Below are 24021 nucleotides of genomic sequence, written 5' to 3'. Positions count from 1 at the left end.
AGGGCACCGGTCCCCTGCTGGATACTAACTCACCTGGCACTGACAGCCCCCCCATCCCTGCCCCCAGGACCCCCACCGACCTGTGGCCCTGCTTTCCCCTCACCCAGAGTGTTAGCCCCTAGTCTTTGAGGTGTAACGACAGTGCAGGCATCAGTGGGGCCCCTGCAGGAGTGGGCTGGGTCCCACGCAGCCACCAGCCTGACCTGCCCAAGTGCACAGCTGAAGACAGGCAGGAGAGTCAAGGGCCCTCCTCCCTTCTCTTCCCTCACTCCCCACCTCCTCCAGTCCTGCAGCACATCCGGCGGCCCCACCATCATTCTTGAATCCAGTCCCTTCTCTGTACCTGCACAGCCTCATGTGGCTCTCGGGCACCTCGTGCCTCCTGCCTGACATCCTGGCTCCCTCCTCACCCCGCCAGGCCTCCTGCTCACAGCCCTCCCTCATGGTTCCCACCAGAGTAAAAGCCCAACTTCTGCGACTCACCACCTGCCCTCTTGCCTTCTCCACCTGCTCCCTCTGTTCCAGCCACGTTGGCCTCGCTGTTCCTCCAACACCCCAGGCAGTTCTGCCTCAGGGCCATTTTGCAATGGCTGTTCCCTCTGCCTAGAACGTTATCCCCCGCAGGTACTGGCAGGGCTCCTCCTCCAACTTCAAGCTTTATTTACAAATGTCACCTGCTGAATGCACCTCCCCGACCCCCCCATCATTCTCCTCGGCACCTGTCATCATCTGTCCTGCTGTACCTCTTACTATTTGCAATGACTTTTAACTTTTTAAACCACAATTACTTTTAAATACCAACCTAATATTTTTGAATGTGTATGGGGGCAGGGGTTCATCCATCCCATCAGATGACTAACGCTGCGGCCAGCCTGGCAGGCAGAGGGGTTCAGGGGTCCCGGGATGGCGGGACATGTCCCTATAGATCCAGCCAGGCCTGTGGGGCAGCCCTGCACCTTCCCAACCACCTATCTCTGTCCTCCCACCCATCACTATCTGGTGTCCATGGCACCCATCGGTAATGGGAGAGGGCCCCTGCCCACCAGCCCAGCCCAGCCTCGAGTTTCATTCTGGCAGGGCCCAGACAGGAGGCTGCCAATAGTTAGGCGCAGCACAGGAATGGAAAGTAGCTCCTGGTGCTGGCAGCGGGGGACCAGGGCTCCCAGGCACCAGGGGCCTAGTGAGGAGCTGCTGAGGTCCCAGGGCTGGTGCCCCTTCCCTGCCACCTGAGAGGGCACGCCCCCTCTTCCCACCGGGGAGCTCATCCCCTCACACTGATGCCCCTGCCTGGGGAGGCCTTCTCTGCACCTCTCTCCCCTCCTGAGCTCCCCTTCAGGCAAGGAGGAGCTCAGCTGATGGGGGTCCCTTGCTTTGTGTCCTGTCCTAGCAACGAGAGACTGGATTTGGGCAGCCACCTCTGAGGCACAGGAGGCTAGGCACGGGGAACCCGGGGTCTTACCTCCTCCCTGGAAAGGACTCTGGCCCAGAGACAAAAGGCACGAAGCCCTGTCCAGCTCACCGAACCCAGTGTGGCCCCAGTGCCTTTGCATGGGCTGTTTCTGCTGCCTAAGATGCTTGTCCTCTAGAACCTGGCCTGGCAGCCAGTTCTTGTTTGGGTGGACACAGCTCGAGGGTGACCTCATCCCAGAGGCCCAACCACCCCCTAAGCTGCTTACCCACCTCCCTCTCTGTTGTCCTCTTATTGCAGGGTGCTCACTATGCGTTTATTTCTCCAGCCAGGGAGCTCCGTGCTTTGGCCACCGCAGTGCTCCAGCACCCAGGGCCCCAACCACAAGGGGTCTCAGACTTGGCCAGTGACACTCCACGGCAGCAGCCAGGAGCAGGGGCCTGCGTGGGGCTGAAGTTTACTCCCATGAGGACACAGCACACCCCTTCCTCGCGTGGCCGGGCTGACGCCTGACAGCTTCTGGCTCCCTCACCACCTACAGACCACCTGGGGGTCCTGGGTTTGAATCCTGGTATCCCTCTTAATAGCTGTGACTTCTCTTTGCCTCAGTTTCCCTGGATGCCAACTGGGCTTGGATGACATGGCTGTGCCTCCTGCAGTTCAGCAGCCCAGGATGACTGTTTGAGGGGCAGGGGAGTCTGTGCAGCTGCAGACCCGGGTCTCTATAGAGGGCCCCATGCTCAGGCCCCTCCCATCCCAGCCTTGGTTCCCACACGCCCCCCTCAAAGTGGCTAGAGCAAACATGGATCGAGGGGGGGATACCTGGAGTGGAGAAGTTTATTGACAGGAGGGGGCTGCGTTTCTAGCCTCTGCCTCTGGCCAGAGGGAGGGAGCGTGGCCAAGGGCCAGTGCCCAGTGCGGACGGCAGCACAGCGGGCCTCACCTCCGCACGGTGGAAACCATCGGCAGGCTCTCAGGCGCTGGGAGCGTACTGTAGCACCAGCCTGTCAAATTCGTTTTCCTTCAACACAAAAGGTGGAGAGACAAAAAGAGAAAGGGGAGATACATGAGCCAGGCCCCACATTCTGGGTCCCCCCTGGCTGGGCCTGGGGGGTCTGGGCTCACCTTAGCCTGGTACTCCTTAATGAAGGGGTGGGACCTGTGGGCATCCTTCAGCTGGGACAGGTAGCGGTTTGTCACCTGTGGGGGAGGGGAGGCCAAGTTAGCTGAACATGGGGATCCCCTGTGGCTCTGACCTGCAGGGCAGGAATGTGGGGGACGAGAGCTGCCCAATGGACTCCCCCTTGCAGGAGTCCTCATCTCCCCATATGCCCGCCATCACCCCACCCTGGAACAGCACCTGGCAGAGCCAGGTAGAGCCAACAGCTTGGCACATGGATGGGAGATGCACCGTGGGGTTCATGGGAGTGGGCTGGACCTCTGCCCCCCTGGACAGGGAGTTCAGGAGTAAAGACCAGGTCAGGGGGACAGGTTTGGGAAGGGAGAGGAGTCTGAGGCACCCAGAGGCCTGGGGACGGAAACCTGAGACCCCAGCAGAGACTTCGCTTTCGGCCTTGCCCCGGCCGCCAGGCCAGCCTGACCACAGAGCTAGAGCATCTGTCTCCCCGAGACTAGGGCTGTGGGCCTGTTTCTGGGACCAGTGGGAGGGAGGGCCGTCCTATCAGTCCTGCACCACCCCAGCCAGGCCCGCCTGAGGACCTTTCTGCAAGGGCCAGGGAATGACCGCCATGCAGTCCTGGGCAGGCCCCTGCCAGCTGGGCCAGTCACCTAAAGCAGCGGTACCCGGCATCCTCCTCCCTCCCCCCCAGACATGGTGACATCACTTACTCCTCTGGGCCCCTTTTACATCCTGTCGTCCACCCCCAACCCTGAGGTGGCACAGGCCGGGGTCCCAGCCAAAATACCCTCTGAACCTCAGCCCACCTGTCCATAGGACCCCTGGGGGCAGCTGACCAATGGCCCTGGCTGGGGGGAGCCCTGGGGGACCACATGTAATGCCAGCTTCCCAGGGCCCCTCAGCAATGGCAACTGCACCGCCCGCGGGGAGTGGGTTTGTGCCCCGACCCCAGGCCAACCTTGAAGTCTAGACCCTGAGGGCCAGACAATTCTCCTGCACCTGGCTAGGGGCGGGAGGGCCTACCTCAGGGGGCTTGCCTAGGTGCTGGGACAGGACGATGAGGTTGATCAGCGTCTCTGGGTGGCCACTGTCCTAGAAACATAGGGGAACATCAGGCAAGCAGGGTCAGGTCCTCCAGGCCCCAGACTTGGTCTGCCCACCCACCACAACCCTGGAGGGGGGGACAGGGCCTGCACAAAGTCACAGCCTCAGGAGTGGAGCAGGGCCAGGGCTCCAAGACCCTGAGTGTTCCCCACGCTAGCCACTCTGCAAGCCAGCAAGCTCAGGGCCCTTCCTCCTGTCCCTCCCACCTCCCCACACCAGCTGTCTTCCCCCTGAGCTGGTTACTTCATCAGCAGACCAGGCTGAGACAGAGCCCCCGTGCCTGTCACAACTGGGGAGGGATCTATTTATCCCAATCTCAAAGTAACAAAGCCCAGCCAAGGGCGGCCTCAGCGCTGTCAGAGCCCAGCTTTCCCTCATGCTGGAGGATGAGGTCGGAGACCACAGGCAGACCCCGCCTGCTCCCAGGAGGCTCTGGCAGGAAGCTGCTGGGAAATTACAACCTCCAGAAGGGTGACATCACTCCAGCCACCCACGCTGGGCTCTGAGGCACAGGGAACCCTGGGAACCCACCAGCTGCTGCCTCAGCCAGAGCTCCTGGTAGCTACAAAGCAGGAACCTGGGGGGAGCCCTGCCTGGGCACTTGGGGCAGAGATGTGCCACCCAGGATGCATGGCGCTGCAGGCTCAAGAGGCTGCATGGACGCTGGCCTCCTCCACAGACCCAGCTCCACCCCAGGGTGCCCTTCTTTGCGGAGACCCAGCTTCTCCCGCAGCACAGGGCATTCTGGCAGGGTGAGGTAGGCAGCTCTGCGTGTGCAGCCTGAGGACATCGGCCCATAGGAGCACCCGACTAACCCCCGTATGGTCTGTCCCCACTCTGCAAACAACCTTCCGATAACGGCCTCTCGCAGAGATGAACAGGGAGAAAGCTTCCTACTGCTGTCAGTTTATCATTATATTACATGTTTTCCAAAACTGGAAAAAGCTTTGACGTCTTTTCCCATTAGACAAATACAGTGAAAGACCTCAGATGTTGGTGGGGAGAATAGAACTGTGGCCGCCCCAGAGGACAGCGCTCTTGGTCCCCCTCTTCTTGACAGGACCCAGGCACTGCCTCCTGTCTGCAGCTTGCTCTCCCCGCCCTTGTAGTGAACTGTGGGTTTCTCTTCCAAAACACACCCAGGTGGGGGTCATATTGAGGCCCCTGGGCCAGGCAACCAAGGTGGCAGAAAGGAAGGACTAGGCCATGTGTGTCCACTCAGCTCAGGCCAACTCAGGCCCTGGCTGACCGGGTTCTCCCATTTCCAAGAGAAGCTGGAATCAGGATTTTTGCAATCACGATTTTTAACTGATTTGCCATTCAAATCCCTGTGTGGCTACGTGGCAGGCCTGTCACTTGCTATCCCCTCCGAGAGCCCCGAGACTTGGACTGGGTCTGCCCTACCTTGTCCAGCGCCTCCTGCAGCACGCCCTCAGCGGCCTCCCAGCGGCCCTGGGCCATGTGGCAGGCCGCCTGTCCATTGAGCAGCAGCAGGGTGGAGGAGCACTTGTCGGCCATCTCCTGGAAGATGTAGTAGGCGTCCTGCAGCTTCTCACCACCCTGTGGGGACAGTTGTGACATCACTGCTTTGTTACCCTGTGGTCCAGGCCTACCCCTGCCTGCTCCCTCACAGAACAGAGGGATTCCAGCACTTTGCAGACACGAGCCCAGCAGAGCCAGCCCATAGCAGGCGCTCCTCGGACACGGCCCCTGTGCAGAGACCCACACACAGCCTGGGCTCTGCTGACAGCGCCGAAATGACACACAGCCACCTCACACCCGCTCCCCGAGCCCTCCGTTTACATACTTGAAACTGAAGCTTCCAAAGGAAGAGTTCGCCCATGGGCATCCAGGCCAAGTGGAGACCACTAGGGCACATGGCCCATCAGCGATGGCCTCTGCTCTGCGACCAGCAGCCCTGCCCTGCCCACCCAGGCTCTGAGTTCTGTCCTCCTGCTAAAGACGCAGATTCATGCTTGTAGGGGAGCCTGAGACTGAGGTGTGCTTATGAAGAGGCAAGGCGATTGGAGAGAGCCATTGAGGTTTGTCCCACTAAACTGGACACATACTGGAAACTGGCCTGGGTGAGGCCTCATTCCCCGAGGGCAATGTAGACGCACGCAGATGGGAAGCACATTTTAAAAGGCTTACACAAAAGAGCAACTCAGAGAACGGAAGCCGAGTGCCAAAAGCCAGTAAAGGAGCTGTTGCCTAGAGATAGGGGATGGGGGTGCCCAGGCATGTGGGGAGGGCCTGGGTGAGGGGAAAGGCACCAGGGGTACACTGGCAACGGCCAGGAGCCCACAAAGCAAGCCAGGCCCAGAGTCAGACTGTGGAGGAGGGGGGCAATGCCAGGCTGGCCTGCTTCATGCATCCCAGGGGCACAATGTGGGCAGAGGTACCCTGAGTTTGGTTGGAGCCCCCCGTTTGTCCACTCTGATTCTGGCCAAGCTGCTTGGCTGCGAGACACCCAGAATGGGGTTGAGGCTGAGTGAAGTGGGAAACACGCCAGGGGTGGCCCGGACTGGGGGAGTTCCTCTGAGGGACGGGCCCCTGGTCCCAAATAAACAGCAGTCGTGCCAACACAGAACCCCACATATGCATTCCCCTGCTGGGAGCAGCGCTGCTAGAGGCAGGGGGCCACCTCCTGGCTCCCTCATGCTCCTGCCCCTTGGTCCGTGTGCTCAGGGGCTCACCACAGCCAGGTTGACCCAGGCGGTGGCCAGCTGGGTGAGGGTGGCGTCCTCATCTTGGTCCTGCATTTTCTTCAGCTCTTTCCTGGGGGTGGAGGAGAGAGGTGGGAGGGAGCCGAGTGGCCTGGCTGCTGCCTCCCCACCACACCTGCTGGCCCACGGGCCCTGGCCCAGCCGCCCCCACGCTTGGCTCAGATATGCCAGCTCCACCACACTCGTGAAGTGCACCCCAACCCTGCAGGACGGTCCCCACCACCAGCATCAGAGGCATGGACCTACTATCCCTCATCCCTGCAGGGAATGGCAGGTAAGAGGGTGTGTCACCCCAATGAACTGGAATGAAATAACTGGAGAAATGATCGTGCCACCATGTTCTAGGCCTCCGAAATAGTTTGGGGACAGTCCCCATGCGGAGTGCCCCCTTGAGGGCAGAGGCCCGGCTTCCAGAGAACATGGGTCCTGACGCGGCCTCGTTGCCATTCAGACACCTGACGCACAGGCCCCCACCCAGCAGCCCCAGGTGGGGAGGGGCTTACCGGGCGAGGTCCAGGCGGTCCAGCTTCAGCAGAATCTGCACCGTCATGGCCATGCTACGGGACAGAGCAGGCGGTCAGCAGTGTCCCCACTGTCGCCCCATCGGGCTCACTCCATGTAAGGCCGCCCCCTAGAGCCTTCCTATGAGTGCTCAAGCCACCAGCTCTGCCTGATAGAGGGGGAAACTGAGGCTGACCGCCAGCTTAGCAGAGCTGGACTCAGACCTATGCACTGCTCACTGGGCCAAGCCCCCCTCCCTCCCCGAGGCCCTGGCTCCCACATCTCACCACTGTCCATGCGTGGGCCAGGCGCTCCTATGGGGTCCCGAGGGCAAGACTCTAGGCCTGTGGCACACTCCCTGTCCACCCCAAGGCGGGGCACTACGTCTACACCACACCCTCTCCCCTTCCCGAATTCAGTCCCAGATGCAGCACTGCGTGGGGGCAGCTAATCAACCCTTCAGTTCCCACAACCACTGCCTCCCTTTCGGCCCCAGAGAGCTGTGACTGCCCATTACTTCTATGGCTGTTTGTTCCCAAGTTTTCCTACGAGAACATGACCCAGCACCCAGAGCAGCACTCACAGAAGCCTGAGAGACACTCACAGAGCCCACTGCCTTGTTAGCTCCGCACCACGCCTGTTTCTAACCTATTGCACACCCCTTTCTGGACTGAGGTAGGAGGTAAACAGATACGTAACAAACATATGAGGGAAGGCAGGCACCAGAGAGCTCACAGGGGAGGGCAACGGTGCCCTCTGGGGCCGCAGCCCCGGACTCAGAGCCCTGGATGCAGCGTCAGCCCAGAGTCGTCTCCTGGGTGGGGCATGGGGCTCAGTGCACGCTGCGCTGGGCTCCAGCACCCCAACCCTGGAGCACCATTAACAAGGGTCAGCCTCAGGGGAGGGCCTGGAGGAGGCCTGGGGAAGACACGGAAAGGCCAGGGTCAGCACAGAGGGGTTGTACAGAAACCACAGGCAGAGACAAAGGTGCTTTCTGCTCTGCCGTTGGAAACAGAGGGTTTTCAGCCCCGGGCGCTGTGCCCTTGGAGCAGCAGCCCAGCTGTGCAGAAAGGGGTGGTGTCTCTGAGACCAAGGAGCTGCAAGCCTGAATCCCGCAGAGCTCTTAAAGCAGCCTCCCCCCTTCTCCATTCCCAGGACGACAGCCCAAGAGGCCCTGAGCAGCTAGGCCGTCCCCCCAGAGCAGGATGGGCGCTCACCACTCCAGGCTATCCCCCTGGTGCAGGGCGCGCAGGGCAGCGTCCGGGTTCTGGTCGTGGAAGTAGATGGACGCGGCCATGAGCAGGAAGGTGGTATTGGTCACATCCACGCTCCTGCTCATCTCTCGGTCCAGCTCCGCAATCATCGTGTCCCTGCAAAACAGGGACATGAAGGACAGTTTGCGGAATGTAATCAGTAGTGTTGTAAAAACTTCATAGGGTGTCCAGTGGACACTTGTCTCATTAGGGAGACCGCTTCAGGGACGGTGTAGATGCCTGATCACTGCACTGTACACCTGAAGCTGAAGCTGAATAATAATGAATGTCAACTAAAGTTTCATATTTATATATAGTCACAAGGAGCGGAGTACAGCATGAGGAATCAGAGACAGTGGAAATGCAACGGCTGTGTGCGACGTCAGAGGGGTAGTAGATTGGGCGAGAGGGGTTATCACTTTGTGAGGGGTATAAATGTCTAACTAATAGATTATTGTGCACACCTGAAACTAACAGTAAATAGATAGAAAGATAAAACAAGGCGCCCACATCAGGAAGCAGCTTTGCCCCTGCAGGAGCAGACACGCCCACAAAGGGCGAGGTGGCCCCCAGGGGTGCACAGCAGCTACAGGGAGGGGGCAGAACAGGTCCAGCTGTCTCTGTCTAGCCCCCCTGTATCAGTCTCACCACCCTCCCACGAGGCACTTCTTTCCCTCACAAAGACAGGGAAACTGAGGCTGGGCACTCCGGGCGGGTGGGTAGATGTGGTGTAGGAGGGGCCACGCCCACCACACAGCATGAATGACGGCCCAGGCCTCAGGTACCTCGGCTCTCAGAGAACTAGGTGGCTATTGTGCCGACTCTGCCCCGACACAGGGGGACAGACTGACTCGCCAGGGGGCCTGTGCAGGGACATGGGGCTGCCCAGGTGAATCACACCAGTGACACTGCTACCTTCCCGAGGCTATGGTCCCGGCCCAGCGTGCCAGCCACTCCTGGTAGGTGGGCGTGATGCTGGGCTGGGGGTCGGGGGTTGGCAGCTGGGGTGGTCAGGGCTGGCCACGGACCAGCTGGGCAGCCCCACAACCCCAGGGAGCCCAGGCCATCGTCTGCTGAGCTGGAAAATAAAGCTGAGACCCCATGTTTCACAGGGCTGCTGAGTAGTTGACGGGAGAGGGGAGGCGTGGGCCCAGCCCAAGTCACTGCTGCTGTCCAGGGTCCACAGTCACTACAATGTGTACGTGTCACGCAGGTGCTAGGGAGGAGCCCCTGAAGCTGCTGGCTTGGTCCCTGGAACACAGGGTATGGACACACTGCCTGCTGTTGTCACTGCGACGTTAGTGTTGTACGTTGTACCTGTCACGTACTGCACTTATCCTCACGGGCTCCAGTACCTTCTCCACCGCCTGCTTGCCAGGCTGTCTTGGAGGGGCAGTGGTTTGTGCTGCCAGGATGGACACACCACACGTCACTCTGCTTTCCGGAGCACTACCCTGTGCCCCATGCTTCCTGTGGTTTCCTTTCTGTACTGCTCCCAGCAGCCACTGCTCCTGGAGGGCCCCAGGATTCTTTCCCCTTCCCTATGAGAACGGGGCTCGTCACTCTGGTTAGTGAAGTGTGAAGCAGGAGAAATGATGGCCTCTGGAGGCCACTTGTCTTAGCGTCCTGGGGCTGCTGTTGTAAAGCACCATGAACTGAGGGGATCAAAACAGGAATTTATTTTGGAGGCCAGAATCCCAGATCAAGGTGTGGGCGAGGCGGCTCCTTCCAGAGGCTCTGCCAGGCCTCTCCCTGGTGCTGGGGGCTGTGGCAGTGCTTGGCCTGTGTCCGCATCACCCCAGTCTCGGCCTCTGTCTTCTCTATCTCTTCTTCTGTCTCTTACAAGGACAGCGTCACTGCACTCAGGGCCCAGCCTATACCCAGGATGTCAAGATCCTCAACTACTTCCATCTGCAAAGACTACATTTCCAGGGAGGTCACATTCGCAGGCTCTGAGTGCCAGGACACAGACATGTCTTCTGAGGGCCCCTATTCAGCTGCCCCTGCTGACAAGCAAGCCCCTGATCACAGGAGGCAGGGACGGGACGCAGCCCTCCACAGAAGTGGAGGCGGGGTCACAGCAGACAGTTTCACCCATGGCCACAGTGGCCCACGAGGGAAGCGGGAAGTCAACAAACTCAGGACCACATCCTGGTCTAGGAAGCTCCAAAGGGTGGAGATCAGGAAAGGGTCCTCTGAGAAGTGTCATGGTGCCGTGAGGGACAGTCCAAGGTGGTGGCGGTGAGTTCCTGGTGCTATGATGGTGGTAGGGGGTGCAGAGTAGAACTGCTCCCTAGGGCGAGCCTTGGGGCCCGTGGGATTGTGTGGGGGCTCCAAGCACAGGTGAAGCAGGGTCACCTGGCTCCCACCTACAGCCAAGAGGGCCATGTACTGGGCGAGCATCCCTGTGGCACGGAATGGTCCCTGAACATGTAAACCAGGCACTGCCTGAGGCCTGCACAGAGCAGCTGAGCACGGGCGGGTTAATCCTGGAGAGCTCAGCCCCGGCCCTCGCAAGGGCAGGCGAGACCCACCCTGCCCTCCCTGGGCCACAGGAGGGTATGGGGTTTCTGGGTCCCCACAGCCCCGCCCCCAGCCACTACCCTCAGGAGTTTGACAATCATTGGTCGGTAGCCTGAGGCTGGGGTGAACCCACATCTCAGGGTAAGGTCTCGACATATGCCCCACATAGCCCTCCTCCTGGGGGGTGGTCAGCAGGTAGCACAGCCATTCGCCCCGTCAGGCTGAGGGTCCCAGCCCTGTGTGTCGGGGAGGCCCCATCTGCAACACCCAGGGCTGCACATTCAGAGAACCCCTCAAAGTCCCCTGAGGGCATCTCCACACGTCCTTGTTTCTGATCCCCTAGACCCCTCTGCAGCAGGGTCCACTGCTGCCCCCCACTGTGCGGGTGGAAGAAACTGAAGCTCAGGGAGGCTCAGGGGCAGGGAGGAGGGATGCAATGCCCCCCAGTCCTCACCTCTGGCTGTCACTGGCCAGGTACTCGGCGAACATGCGCACAGCCTGGAGCTCGGGGGCCGAGGAGGGCTTGATCTCATCCAGGACCACTCCGTACTTCCTCTGCGGTGAGAAACGCATGCCGTCAGCTCCACCTGCCCCCCGCCGTGAGGTTTACATGTCTTCTCAGGGCTCCAGCATCACCCTGGTGAAGCCCTAATGCCTGGGGCCGGCACCCACAACCCCCAGGGACCCCTCAGCCTGCCAGATGCGCCGCCCCCACTCAGGACTCTGTTCTTGACTCTCCTGTCGCAGGGACGTTGGCGGTCACAGCCCACACTCACCTGTGCGAGGTATGCTCTGTACAAGAAGACATCCCTTTCCACGTCTCTCTCTGGGCTCGAGGGCTGTGGAAACAGAGGCAGGTCACAACACATGGGGCCCTGTGCCAGACAGGCCCTCAGAGGCCCGGAGTCTCCCTGTTGGAGTCCCAGCCCGGGCTCTCAGCTGCCTGTGACCTTGGACAGCAGGAGAGAGGCCTCCGCTGAGGGCATACAGCATAGCGGGCACTTGACCTTGTCCCATCCCAACATCCCTCCAGAAAAGAGGCGCTACTGTCACCCGTTCATCCAGGGTGAGAGACCGGACACCACCACAAGTGCCACAACCGCTCCAGCCACAGGGCGAGGGGGTGGGTGATGCTGGGGCACAGATGGGACCCAGGTGGAGAGGTGTAAAGAGAACTTTCTGACAAATACTTCCACGCAGCTTGTTCCTGTCCTGCTTTGTTTCAAAACATTCTTTAACATGACGTACAGAAGAGACGAAGGTTTGCCTAGCTCAGAGGACCTTTCTGGGAGAGCTCAGCTCTGCTGCCCTGGTGCAGGACGTCCGTGCCCAGCCTGGGCCAGGTGAGACCTTGGGAACCACCCTGCACTCGGGGAAGAGGTCCATGGGCTGCACCCCTCAGCCCAGCCAGTACACAGAGCCGAGAAGCAGAAGTAAGGTGACTTCACACAGCATTCACTGTGGGACTGTGAAGAAGGTCCCAGAAAGCTGCAGGGAGGTGAGGGACCCTCCCTTGGGAGAACAGCTTTTGGACCCAGGGTGCTGGCCGACTTCCTGGGAGACCCTGTGGTGCCTGGGACAGGTGGGCACAGAGCAGCTTGGCCCAGGGGGGCATGGGGGTGCTGGGACAGGACACCTGGGGAGCTGGGAGAGAAACAGTGAGGTGGGAAAGGGGGCTGGCCATCTCAGGGTGGCCACTGTAACAGCCTCCAAACCACAGGGGCGGGGAAAGTGCCCAGAGAGTTGGCCTGTGCAGCTGCCACAGCACAGGAACAAAGGATCTGGAGTCCTCCAGATGGGGGTCCACCAGGATTGTACCCCCCAACCAAAGTGAGAAGATTCCTAGTCATAATGCCCAGCCTGAGGGGTGTGGGGGTAAAGGTGGTAAGCGTGTCCTCCTCCCACGCCAAGGGAGACCATGAACAAGAAGCCTGGCTCCTGGCCCCGGCCCAACTCAGGCCAACTTCACCGCAGGGCCCCAGGGGTTTCCTCTGGCCTTGGTGACCAGGCTGGGGATCTGGTCATGATCGGGAACATAGCATCTGCTCAATAAGTGACTCTCAAATGACCCTCAGAGGTGGACACTAGTAAGGACAATCCATGTGGGGGACCCCCACACCACCTTCAGTAAACACATAGACAAAACGCTGGTTCTTGGTGTCTTCAAAGCAAGGGTACAACGGGAGGCCCTGAAGGGGACTCTGGTTCCCAGAGGTGCCTCGGAGCCTCAGCTGCCGTCTGTAAAACAGGCACCACCACTGACCCCATAGGACTGCTGAGGTGTCACCGAGATGCCTGGACCCTCTCCATCAGCCAGAGAGTGGAGCTTCTGGGAGGCGTAAGACCAAGGACAGATGTACAGATCGGGGGCACCCCAGGGACCCCGATGCACGCCACCAGGGGAGCACTCTGGTCCTCAGTCCTGGCAGCTCATCAGAATCACATGGGAGCTCAGAAACCAGCCATGCCAGGAGGCCCATGCCTACGAATGCCACCCAGCACTGGGGTGGCCCTACCTGCCCGCAGGCAGAGCAGAGGTACAGCCAAGACCTGAGAGCAAGGGGTACTGTGTGGGGAGACCAGTGATGGAGTGAGGTAAGAGGTCGTGTCCCCTTCCTTTATTGTCCAAGTGGCCATCAGAGTCACCTGACCACACTAGGCGGTTAGCTTCTCGAGGCTTTCTTCTCTGTTTTGTCCCCAATACCTGGGTGATGCCTGCCATCTTGTGGGCACCTGAGAAATGTTTGACAAATGGGGACGTGACGGTGACATAGCGCTAGGGCACACAGGTGTTCTACCTAAGGCCTATCTGAGGTTTGCTGGTGTGGCTGTGATAAACGACCACAAACTGAGGACCTTATTCTCTCACAGTCCTGGAGGCCAACAGTCTGTGATCAAGGTGTCAGGTGGCCCCAGGTATTCCTTGGTTTATGACTGTATCATTCTAACCTCTGCCTCCATCTTCTCTGTCTGCCTCAAACCTCTCTGTCTTTCTCTTAGAAGGACACCAGTCATTGGATTTAGGGCCTTAAATCCAGGCTGATCTCATTTAGAGATCCTTCATGGAATTACATCTGCAAAGCCCCATCTTGCAAATAAGTCACATTGACAAGTTCTGGGTGGACATCTTTTCAGGGACAGCATTCAAGGTAGTACAGTCTGCCCAAGAGGTTTAGGTGACCTATGGACCAGCATTAAATCACATCAGATGTAACAGTGCTCGCATTCTCTGGATGCCTCAGGGATATCTTGGTCTGGTGCTAGCACATCTTTACCACGTTGCCAAAGAGTGTGGGTCGCGTGTGCCTCCAGCCAGAGTGACGGCTGGTATGGTTTTCAGTCACTCTCCTTGTACAGCAGATCATGCTGGTTCTTTCAGCAGCAATGTAGTCTGCATGTTATGATGGGAGAAGACTCAAAGAACACATTACTCTGATGTAAGCAGAACAGACACATAGCAGAAGGCAAAGGGTAGAACGTGAGCCCAATGCTGAATTTCACAGGGACCCTACTGATAGATGTCATTGTTCCCACTTGACAGGAGGGGAAACTGAGACTCAGAGAGATACAATGATGACTCAGACCTGGTTTCAGAGAGAACACAGGAAAGCCGGAATCTGAGCCCAGGTCCATCTCAATCCTCTCACAGCCTGTACTATCCCAGCAAGAAAGCACACACAATTCTGGTGGTGGGCCAAATAAGGCTCCCCAGAGAGATCCACGCCAGTCCTTGGGACCTGTAAACAGCTTACATTACATCACAAGAGGGACTCTGCTGATGTGATCAAGGTTATGAACCCTAAAATGGGGAGAATGTGCTGGTTATCTGGGAGGGTCCAGTCCAATCGCAGAAGGCCTTAAAAATGGAAACTAGGCAGAAGGGAAACTCGAGACTCCAAGTATGGGAACCCCATGGCTAGTTCTGAGATGAGGGGGCCACATGCGAGGTTGAGGACTGGAGAGAAGCCTCTAGGAGCTAAGCGTGGCCCCAGGTGGAGAGCCCAAAATCTGAATGAGTTTGGAAACAGATTCTTTCCCAGAACCTCCAGAAAAGACACAGCCCAGCTGACCCCTCGATTTTAGCCTGCTGAGAACCATGTTGGACTTCTGACCTATAGGAACCATGAGACAATAAATTTGTGTTGTGTTAAGCTGCTTGTGATAAAGTTGTTAATGCAGCAACAGAAAAATTAATACAATCGTGTAAATGTTATCTCAACAAATCCTAACAGCTTCCTGAAATCTGTTTGAGGTTGTCTCCGTTACACAATGATGCTCCGAAGGCCAGAAGCATGGAGAGCAAGCCTTCTTTACTTCAGAGTCTAAATTCCTCCCAACCTTCTGGCTGCCTCTATGAAGACATGTCACTCCCTTGCTTGGTGCTCTGATGGCCTCCAAACCCCTGCTGTTCCCCCAAGGTCCTGCCCACCTCATTCTCAGTCCCCCACTTCACCACCTCCCCACTTCTGTTACACAGGCCTCTTATGCCTTGACTACCCTGAGCTCATATTTGTCTCAGCACCTTTGCAGCAACTTATGGGGTTAGATGCTTCTCAAGGTTCAGTCTCAGGCTCAAATGAGTCAGAGAGGCATGGCTTGATCAGACCACTCCCATGTGAAGCAGCAACCCCCCCCTCCCCCAATTTCCAACTCAGCACTTTTTATCTCCCCACGCCCACACACAGTGCTCAAGTTCAAGTTGTAATTACATATTCACTCCCTTCTTTACTCATTTACTCTCTTTGGACCACTAGGCGGTGAAGGCAGGCAAACACCCTGCCATGTTCACTGCTCTTAAAAATTCTCCAATGGTTCATTCTCAAAGTGACAGTAACACCCACGTCCCTTCCTCAAAGGTCCTGCTAATGGCTCCTGCTGCCCCCTCTCCAATCACCAGCTCCTCGCTGGCTGGGCCCTGCCTGCATGTTTATTTTCTAGTTCTCAAACAGCCAAGCTCATTCCCACCATGCTCCATCACACCACCTCCCGACTTCTTGTTTATTTACTCATTTATGTACTTGTTTAATATCTGTCTCCCTGGCAAGGCTGAGATTCCCGCAAGAGAGCTGGGAGTTTTGTCTATTTTATCACAGCTTTGAACCCAGCACGAATACGCTGACTCATAGAGATGCTCACTGAGGAATGAATGAATGTGCGAGTTTGGGGAGAAACAACCCGGCTAGTGGGGCAAGGTAACGTCGGGGAAACCATTTCTCTTGAGCGTCGGTATTCTCATCTGTAAAATGAGGATAAACAGTCCCTACTTCATGGGAATTGAGGGTATAGCGGCACAATGTGGGCGCTCAACAAGTGAGAATTATTACCATTATTATTACCAAAGTGGTGGCATGAATGCCTCTTATTCAAATGCCTGCCAGCGCGCAGAGCGAGCACTCTGAGAAGTATAAACTGCTACTTCTTTGGGTGTTGTCACGGAACAAGGATTAACTCCTCACTGCTTCTGAAGATATGAGTGGGGGAGGGGGGTACGCCGCGAGGGGAAGAGAGTTTTCAAAATCAGAGCGCTACCCGCGGCCATCAGGAAGCGTCCTCCGCCCCCAGCGTCCCGCAACCCGAAGCGGCCGCACCTTCACCCGCTGCGCCTCGTTGATGCACTGCTGGTAGCTGCCGATGTAGAAGGCGTTCTTCACGTCGAACAGCTCGTCCACATCCCCTGAGCCGCCAGGGGTCGGGCCCGGGGCCGGAGGCGCCATGTCACTGTGGTCTCACTCGCTCCTCTTCCTGATGGACACGTCGGCCGGAAGCAGGGCGCCACCGCGAGATACACTGGGAAATGTAGTTTACTTGGCCTGGAGATGAGCTAATGGGAGACTCCGAAACGGGAGTAAAGGGGCGGGAGACGCAAGTGTGTCTTGCAGAGCATTTCGGGAATTGTAGTTTGATTCGATCCTGCGGGCCACTGGGATTCACCGAAACGGTAAGAAAAAGATCGAAGCTGGAAATGGAAGAGAGAGCTAACAAGGGTGAGACCACGCTGGAGGCGGGTCCAATCAACGGGAGAGTTTAGTGACGTCATCGGAGCGCGCCGGAAGCGCGGCTCACATGGGTTCTGCGCCCGGTGGCGAGGATGGCTGGGTTTGCGGAGCTTGGACTGTCTTCGTGGCTCGTGGAACAATGTCGGCAGCTAGGTTTGAAGCAGCCCACGCCCGTGCAACTCGGCTGCATCCCCGCCATCCTGGAAGGTGAGTGTGGCCCGGTCTCTTCCCCGGGAGGCGTGCCCGCGCCTGTCGCCTCCCTTCCCTTTAACCCACACTAGTCCTGCGAGGCGAGGGGCAGCCTCGGGAGTTTCGGGGAGCCTGGGTTGAGGCCCACTAGGCGGTTTTAGCGTTTAGGTTGCGCAACTGACTCGCTGTGTATCCCCGCCAAGTTATGTAGCCTCTGAACTCTCATAGTCTCAAGAGTTCGGGGCGGGGGGGGGGGGTTGGTGAATGACTAACCGATAATACTGGTAAAGTTGAGTAGTTTGTATTACTATCTTCATTTTACAAATGCAAAGTGAAGTTGTCAAGATTACTGGTAGATCCAGGACTCTGGTCCTGTGACTTCTGTTCTCACTCATCTGGCCCAGCCCAGTTTTGCTATTGCAGAGATGTTCTCATAAAGCCTAGGATGTGGCAAGTTGAGGGATTAAACAAAGGTGAAAGAGTCCACAGGGAGCATAAGATGCAGATTGGGGGAAGGCACTCCAGATTCCCCCAAGTTCATGCTGGGGGCAGGGGATGTCAAAATTAAGTGGTGGTTGGTAGCATCTTGGGTCAGATGGATGTGGGTTCTAGTGCAGCCTGCTACTCATCAGCTATGTTCCTGGGCAAATCTCTGAGTCTCAGTTTCACCTTCTGTTAAATGGAAATGATAATGGCTTCTTTCTCCTAGAATTTATCAGTTGCCCACAATGGGAAGTTGTTAGTATGCCCGGAATGGGAGTCCCCGGCACACACTTAACTGCTCATTAAATGTTAGCTGTTGTAAACTGTGCTGAATGGAATGTCTGTATACACCTAAACTGTGTTGATGTCGCTTGCCCTCTGCCCAGGTCGGGACTGCCTGGGTTGTGCCAAGACCGGCAGTGGCAAGACAGCAGCATTTGTGCTGCCCATCTTACAGAAGCTGTCTGAGGATCCCTATGGCATCTTCTGCCTCGTCCTGACACCCACCAGGTGAGCCCCCCCCACAGGCCTCCTGGGTGAGTTAACCAGCTGTGTTATCTCGGGCAAGTGCCTTTACCTCTCTGAGCTGCACTTTCCTTGTGTGCAAAATGGGGACAGAAATCATGCCTCCTCTTAGGTGTGCTACAGAATTAAACAAGATAGCATGTGAAAAATGCTGAGCACAGGGCTTGACTCAGGGTAAGAGGCCATACAGGAGCTGTCAATAGTCTTGTAGCTCAAAAACTAGGCATATCTTCTGATCCTGGGCGGATAGACTCGGTGGTTGACGTAAGTCCTTTCTAATGGCATGCTATAAGGCTGGTCTGGGAACGGGTGTAGTCAAGGAACGCTTCAGTCATGGGTGCTTAAAGGATGAGAAGCGTCTCGCAAAGGGACAAGTTTGGGGAAAGGTAATCTAGGCAGAGGGCTGCTGGTGCATTCATGCAGTGGTGTGAGTGGCAGAGAACAGAAAGGGTACTGGGGCTGGGCATGTTAGAGCCAGCTTGAGAAGGGCCTTGAATGCCAGGTTAGAATTGATTCTGAGGGAGTGTGAGCAGGAGAGGGTAAGACGGGAGGAGGCTGGGAAGTGGGGACATGGGGACATGGGTCAAGGAGGGGACTTGGACACTGACACTGACTGGCCCCAGGGAAGGGGGCACTAATGCTCGGGTTTCAGACTTTGGTAACTGGTGTCAAGGCCATTGCTGAGGACATGGGAGGAGGAGAAGCCAGTTTGGGTGGGACTGGTGGGGGTGGGGCCATGGGCTGTTCTGGGACCCAGTCTGGCGAGGGAGCAGAGCCCACACAGCCCCCCAATGCTCAGTGTCAGAGCTTTTGTCTAAAGGGTACTGGGAGCTGTGGAGGGTGTGTGAACAGGAGCCAGCGAGTCAGGAGGCCGCGGGGGTGGAGGTGGAAATGTGAGGCAGACACAGAACCCGTCTGACCCAGCCTGGCTCCTTCACACCCCCAGGGAGCTGGCCTACCAGATCGCAGAGCAGTTCCGGGTCCTGGGGAAGCCGCTGGGCCTGAAGGACTGCATCATCGTTGGCGGCATGGGTACGCGGGCCCCTAGGAGGCTCTGAGTGTTGGGTCCCCGCAGCCTCGCACCACCCGTCCAGCCCACCTCTTGCCCTCTCCCTGCAGACATGGTGGCCCAGGCCCTGGAGCTCTCCCGGAAACCACACGTGGTCATCGCCACGCCGGGGCGCCTGGCTGACCACCTCCGCAGCTCTAACACCTTCAGTATCAAGAAGATCCGCTTCCTGGTAAATTGGCCTGGCCACTGATTCATCCATTTGGGGAATATATGTCCCACAGGCCATCTAGTAGCATGTTAGGAACATAACAGGGACAGGTCAGAGACCCATAAGAGGTGACCTGTAGTAGCGAGAGTGGTTGGGAGCAGGGTGTCTCTGAGGAGGTGGCATTGGAGCTGAGACAGGTGAGGGAGCAGGGCCTCTGAAACACTGAGGGAGAGTGCTCCCAGGCCCACAGCCAAGGCTGGGAAGGAGGCCCACGGGGAAGCAGGCCAGCCTCGGACAGCGCCCTCCTCCGCATCCCTCTGCAGGTGATGGATGAGGCTGACCGCCTGTTGGAGCAGGGCTGCACCGACTTTACAGTGGACCTGGAGGCCATCCTGGCAGCCGTGCCTGCCCACAGGCAGACACTGCTCTTCAGCGCCACTCTTACCGACACGCTCAAGGAGCTGCAGGGCCTGGCCACCAACCAGCCCTTCTTCTGGGAGGCTCAGGCCCCGTGAGTCTACAGCCACCTTTGGGTGGGGGGAGGCAGGCAGCAGGTGCGGGGGGACGGGGGGGTCACACCCAGTGGAAGTTATTGCCCATGGGTGGGGCAGGGTATTAGCCAAATTCATCAGAAGGGGAAACAGGCCTGCCCGTCCCCAGAGTACGCACGGTAGAACAGCTGGACCAGCGCTACTTGCTGGTACCTGAGAAGGTCAAGGACGCCTACCTGGTCCACCTGATCCAGAACTTCCAAGATGAGCATGAGGACTGGTCCATCATCATCTTCACTAACACATGCAAGTGAGTGAGGGTGCGCCCCCCCCCATTTGCCTCCCGAGCGAGGGTGGGCTCCCCCGTAACCCTTCACGGAAGCCTAAGATGTGGCCTGAGGTCATGGGTGGGAGGCATGCAGCACTCCAGGGCCTGTGCTCAGACCCCAGGATTTGGAGGATTCGCTCAGGAATGCTCAGAGAGGTCAAGCGGCTCACCAAGGTTACCCCTCCTAAAGGTGGCACCAGGATTTCGGGTTCCTCAGACCCGCCCTTAACCCGAAGGGCCTGTGGCCTTGAGCTGTCACTACCCTTGGAACAGCCTATCCACTGTTGTCTAGGGTTGTCACAGTGGCACCCCCACCTGGGGTCGTCCTCCCCGTGGTCCTAGGTGACTTGAGAGTCCTCTGAAGCATAGAAGATTTCAAGAAGCTGTAGACTGTTCTAGCATGAACCAGTAGATAGGGATGCCACACCAAGAATGTAGATGGGCACTGCCCCCCAAGAATGTATTGGCTACCAATACGGATGGGCCCTGGATGTAGGGCTGACTCTTGTTTGCTTAGGCCAGGGGAGGAGTCAGAGAGAGGATGGCAGTGGACAGGACACCCTGCACCTCTGCTTGTTCTTTCCCAGCTGTGCAGGGCCACCTGCATGGGGTCCCGAGCAGGGCCGGGGGCAGGAATGCTTTTCCAGGAGCCTGGTGCTGGAGGGACTGACAGTGTGTCCTTCCTGCCAGGACCTGCCAGATCCTGTGCATGATGCTGCGGAAGTTCAACTTCCCCACGGTGGCTCTGCATTCCATGATGAAACAGGTGAGGAGACTTGCCTGCCAGAGGTGCCGAGGCTCCTCCCAGCCTCAGGGCGTTTGCCCAGGCTCCTCCCTCTCTGGAGCACTCTTCCTGCCGCCCCTCTCTGTCCTGGGCTGCCTTTCTCACTCCTCTCCCTTCCTGGACTGTGGGAGCCCTGTGAGGGCAGGACCATCCTGGCCTCCGCCTTGTGCCCAGGTCTCATACAGTAAGTGCTCAAAACATTTGCCAAGATGCTACCTGACCTTCAACCCCCCAATTCTCTCCCCAACTTGGCATAGAAAGAACGGTTTGCTGCCCTGGCCAAGTTCAAGTCTAGCATCTACCGGATCCTGATTGCAACAGATGTAGCTTCCAGGTGAGCAGCCCAGGGTGCTCCCTCCCATATGCTGGCTCAGTGACGCCCCACAGAGGGGCCAGAGGGGGAGGCTGGCCTTGGGCAAGCCCCAGCTTCACTGCTAAGTGACCTTGAATGAGTTTCAGCCTTGGTTTGCCCATGTGGACAGTGCTTCTGACCAGCCTCTGCCTCCAGGGGCTTGGACATTCCTTCTGTGCAGGTGGTCATCAACCATAACACCCCCGGGCTCCCAAAGATTTACATCCACCGAGTCGGCCGGACAGCCCGAGCAGGTGAGCAGACACGGCGGGGTGGCCTTTGGGGACCCATCCCTCCAGCCTATCCGTACTAGCAGGAGCGAAAGTCATGAGCTGGTAGGACGTGGGCGAGGGGCAGTACTGCACAGGTGAGAGGTGTTAGAGGCGGCGTTTGCAACTTGGGGAATTGTCCTTTCAAAAGCAAAGGTCGGAGTACTTTGGCTTCTCTGACTACATGCTGTCTCCTAGGGACACGGCACACACTGCCCCAGTCCCCACAACTCCCTGTTGCCTCACCCCAGTGCATGAGCCCTGGTGGATGTGATGTTGCCCTGGGGGTTTGGTGTCCAGGTTCAGCACCTCATTGGGACCCCAGCCAGGGGCCAAGGAGGCATCCATCTCTCTGCTCCCAAGCCCTCCCAGGGAGGGGCACAGCATTTGTGAGATTCTTCTCATGCCTAGAGTGGAGAGACGTGATTTCTGGCGCCTGGGGGCCTGGGCCTTCTCTCCTGTCCTGTGGCCTCAGGCAGGTCACACAAGCTCTCTGGGCCTCACTGCTTTGTCAAAGGATGGGTAATGAGAACGTGATGCCTGTGTGGGGCTGCTCTGAGCCTCACATGCCTCATCAGCTGTCTGTGCTGGTCCAGCACTAGTCACGGTCACAGAAATGGGGAACAGAGAAACTAGGATGCAGAGATTGGGGCTGAGGCCTGGCAGGGCTTATTGCTGACATATCTCAGCCTGGGCTCCTTGGCAGCCAGCCAAAAAGGGAAATTGACCAAGTTCCCTGGAGGGCCTCCTCTCCCTGGCGTCCTACAGCTCCCCTGAGACAGGCCCACCCATTATACCGCCCTGAGACCCTGGGCCTCCATTACCTGTGCCCACCTACCCACCAAGTTCTGCTCCCCTCAGTTGAGAGGAGCCCTGATCTGCCTGTGTTGATCCCCTATCCTGATCCCCGGCACTCAAGGTAACTGTGGTGCATCCTCACAGGGCGGCAGGGACAGGCCATCACCCTGGTGACACAGTATGACATCCACCTGGTACACGCCATTGAGGAGCAGATCAGTGAGTGAGGGGGTGGGGCAAGGGTGGGACACCGGCCCGCTTTCTCACGTGAGCAGACTTAAACTGCACCTTCCTTCTTATGCAACCTCCAAAGAAGTGATTAAACTTGAAGCTCCCCGGAATGGCCATCAGCAGCCAAAAGCCACAGCCGGTGGGCAGGGACTTTAGTTTCTGAGACCAAGCTGTGTGGATAGTCCCTGCGGATGGGTCAGAAGCCCCAAGTACAAGGCCTGGGCCTGTTTAAAACCCCCCTTAGGTGGTTTAATGTGTCGCCAAGACCAAGAACCACTGGGTATCTCCAGTCACCATACTGACTGTCCTGAAATTCAGAAACACCTTGACTTGAAAGGACACTGTATCCAAAAAAACCCCAAAAACTCCCAGTTCAACTCATACTGCCGGTAACCACAAAAAAAGAGCAGTCTCTACCTTCCTTAGGTCAGAAATCCCAGATCTTGGTGATGAAGGAGAATTGACTCTGGGTGGTCAACACACAACGGGATTTATAGATGATGTAATACAGAATTGTACACCTGAAATCTATGTAATTTTACTAACAATTGTCACCCCAATAAATTAAAAAAAAAAGATCCCAGATCTTGCCCACCTGACCTTTATCTGATATGACCCACCGCATCGGAAACTCACTATGTAGCTGGAATTCCTTTCCCTATCGTGTCAGCCGTGCCCTGCCCCCATCCTGGGCCCCCACTGTTCCCACAGAGAAGAAGCTGGAGGAGTTCTCAGTGGAGGAGGCCCAGGTGCTGCAGATTCTCACACAGGTCAACATGGTGCGGAGGGAATGCGAGATTGTGAGTATCAGGGAGCAGGTCCTTGGGGCCCAGGGTGCTCCTTTCAAGATGGGAACCCCCATGATGGCCTCTCCCTCCTTCCCAACCCCAGAAACTGGAAGCAACCAACTTTGATGAAAAGAAGGAAATCAACAAGCGGAAGCAGCTGATCCTGGAGGGAAAGGTGAGGGCTAGGTTGACAGGTGGGTCAGGGGGCAAGGTTCCCAAGGGGTGGGGGATGACCAGCTCAGCCACCTGCCCTTCCTCCCCGAGCCAGGACCCTGACCTGGAGGCCAAGCGCAAGGCTGAGCTGGCCAGGATCAAGCAGAAGAACCGGCGCTTCAAGGAGCAGGTGGAACACACGCTGCAGCAGCAGGCGAGCAGAGCTGGCCGGAGGAGGCATCCAGCCAGGGCCCGGCCTGAGGCCCGTTCAGCCTCAGTGCCCACCCAGGGCCCGGCCTGAGTCCCACACAGCCCCCACCTGCCCAGCCTGGGACTCCTTCATCGAGCCGAGGGTTGGAAGGTACTCCCCTGGGGATAGTCTCCCCTTCTAACCTGCCCAGCCCCCCTCAACGGAGCCCATGGACACCCACAGTACATGGATTGTCCATCCTGTGGCCCCTTCTCAGCACCTTGGCCAAGAGTCAGACTACAGAGGAGGAAAGAATACTGGCCACGTGGTTGGGCCCAGCTCCACACAGTGACACACTCCCCGCTGTTCCAGGGTCACTGCAGCGGGTACTGTGGGGCCCCAGAGTGAAGATGTGTCACTTGAAGGAGGCATTCAATAAATAGGTCTTTTGACTTCCAGTCTGACTCTCGGGGAGCAGGGGCAGGGGAGGAAAGTATGGCCACCTGTGCCTCTCAAGTCCCCCAGAAGTTCATGTCACTCCACCCCACCCCCATTCTCCATTCCCTTTGGG

At 57.7% G+C, this 24021-nt stretch overlaps 2 protein-coding genes across 2 annotated transcripts; one reads left to right on the top strand and one right to left on the bottom strand.

Moving 5' to 3' along the window:
* Nucleotides 1-2227: 2227 nt before the first annotated feature.
* On the bottom strand, nucleotides 2228-16421 carry COPE (COPI coat complex subunit epsilon). The gene is made up of 10 exons (XM_019736874.2): nucleotides 16242-16421; nucleotides 11430-11492; nucleotides 11108-11208; nucleotides 8095-8247; nucleotides 6880-6933; nucleotides 6347-6428; nucleotides 5055-5210; nucleotides 3570-3638; nucleotides 2534-2608; nucleotides 2228-2429 (listed from the first exon to the last, which is right to left on the bottom strand). Exons 1-10 carry the CDS (start codon nucleotides 16365-16367, stop codon nucleotides 2382-2384), a joined length of 927 nt encoding a protein of 308 aa, XP_019592433.1. The 5' UTR covers nucleotides 16368-16421; the 3' UTR covers nucleotides 2228-2381.
* A 278-nt stretch (nucleotides 16422-16699) lies between these two features.
* On the top strand, nucleotides 16700-23908 carry DDX49 (DEAD-box helicase 49). The gene is made up of 13 exons (XM_019736869.2): nucleotides 16700-16856; nucleotides 17708-17831; nucleotides 18793-18878; nucleotides 18966-19087; nucleotides 19390-19577; nucleotides 19727-19867; nucleotides 20576-20651; nucleotides 20927-21003; nucleotides 21178-21275; nucleotides 22233-22307; nucleotides 23031-23119; nucleotides 23211-23282; nucleotides 23376-23908. The coding sequence occupies exons 1-13, from the start codon at nucleotides 16742-16744 to the stop codon at nucleotides 23559-23561; spliced, it is 1449 nt and encodes a 482-aa protein (XP_019592428.2). The 5' UTR covers nucleotides 16700-16741; the 3' UTR covers nucleotides 23562-23908.
* Nucleotides 23909-24021: the final 113 nt, after the last annotated feature.

This window comes from Rhinolophus sinicus, linkage group LG07 (genome assembly GCF_036562045.2).
Source record: "Rhinolophus sinicus isolate RSC01 linkage group LG07, ASM3656204v1, whole genome shotgun sequence".
NCBI classification, from domain to species: domain Eukaryota; kingdom Metazoa; phylum Chordata; class Mammalia; order Chiroptera; family Rhinolophidae; genus Rhinolophus; species Rhinolophus sinicus.
The sequence above is the reverse complement of the archived record's forward strand: the minus strand, read 5'-3'. Positions and strand labels throughout refer to the sequence as shown.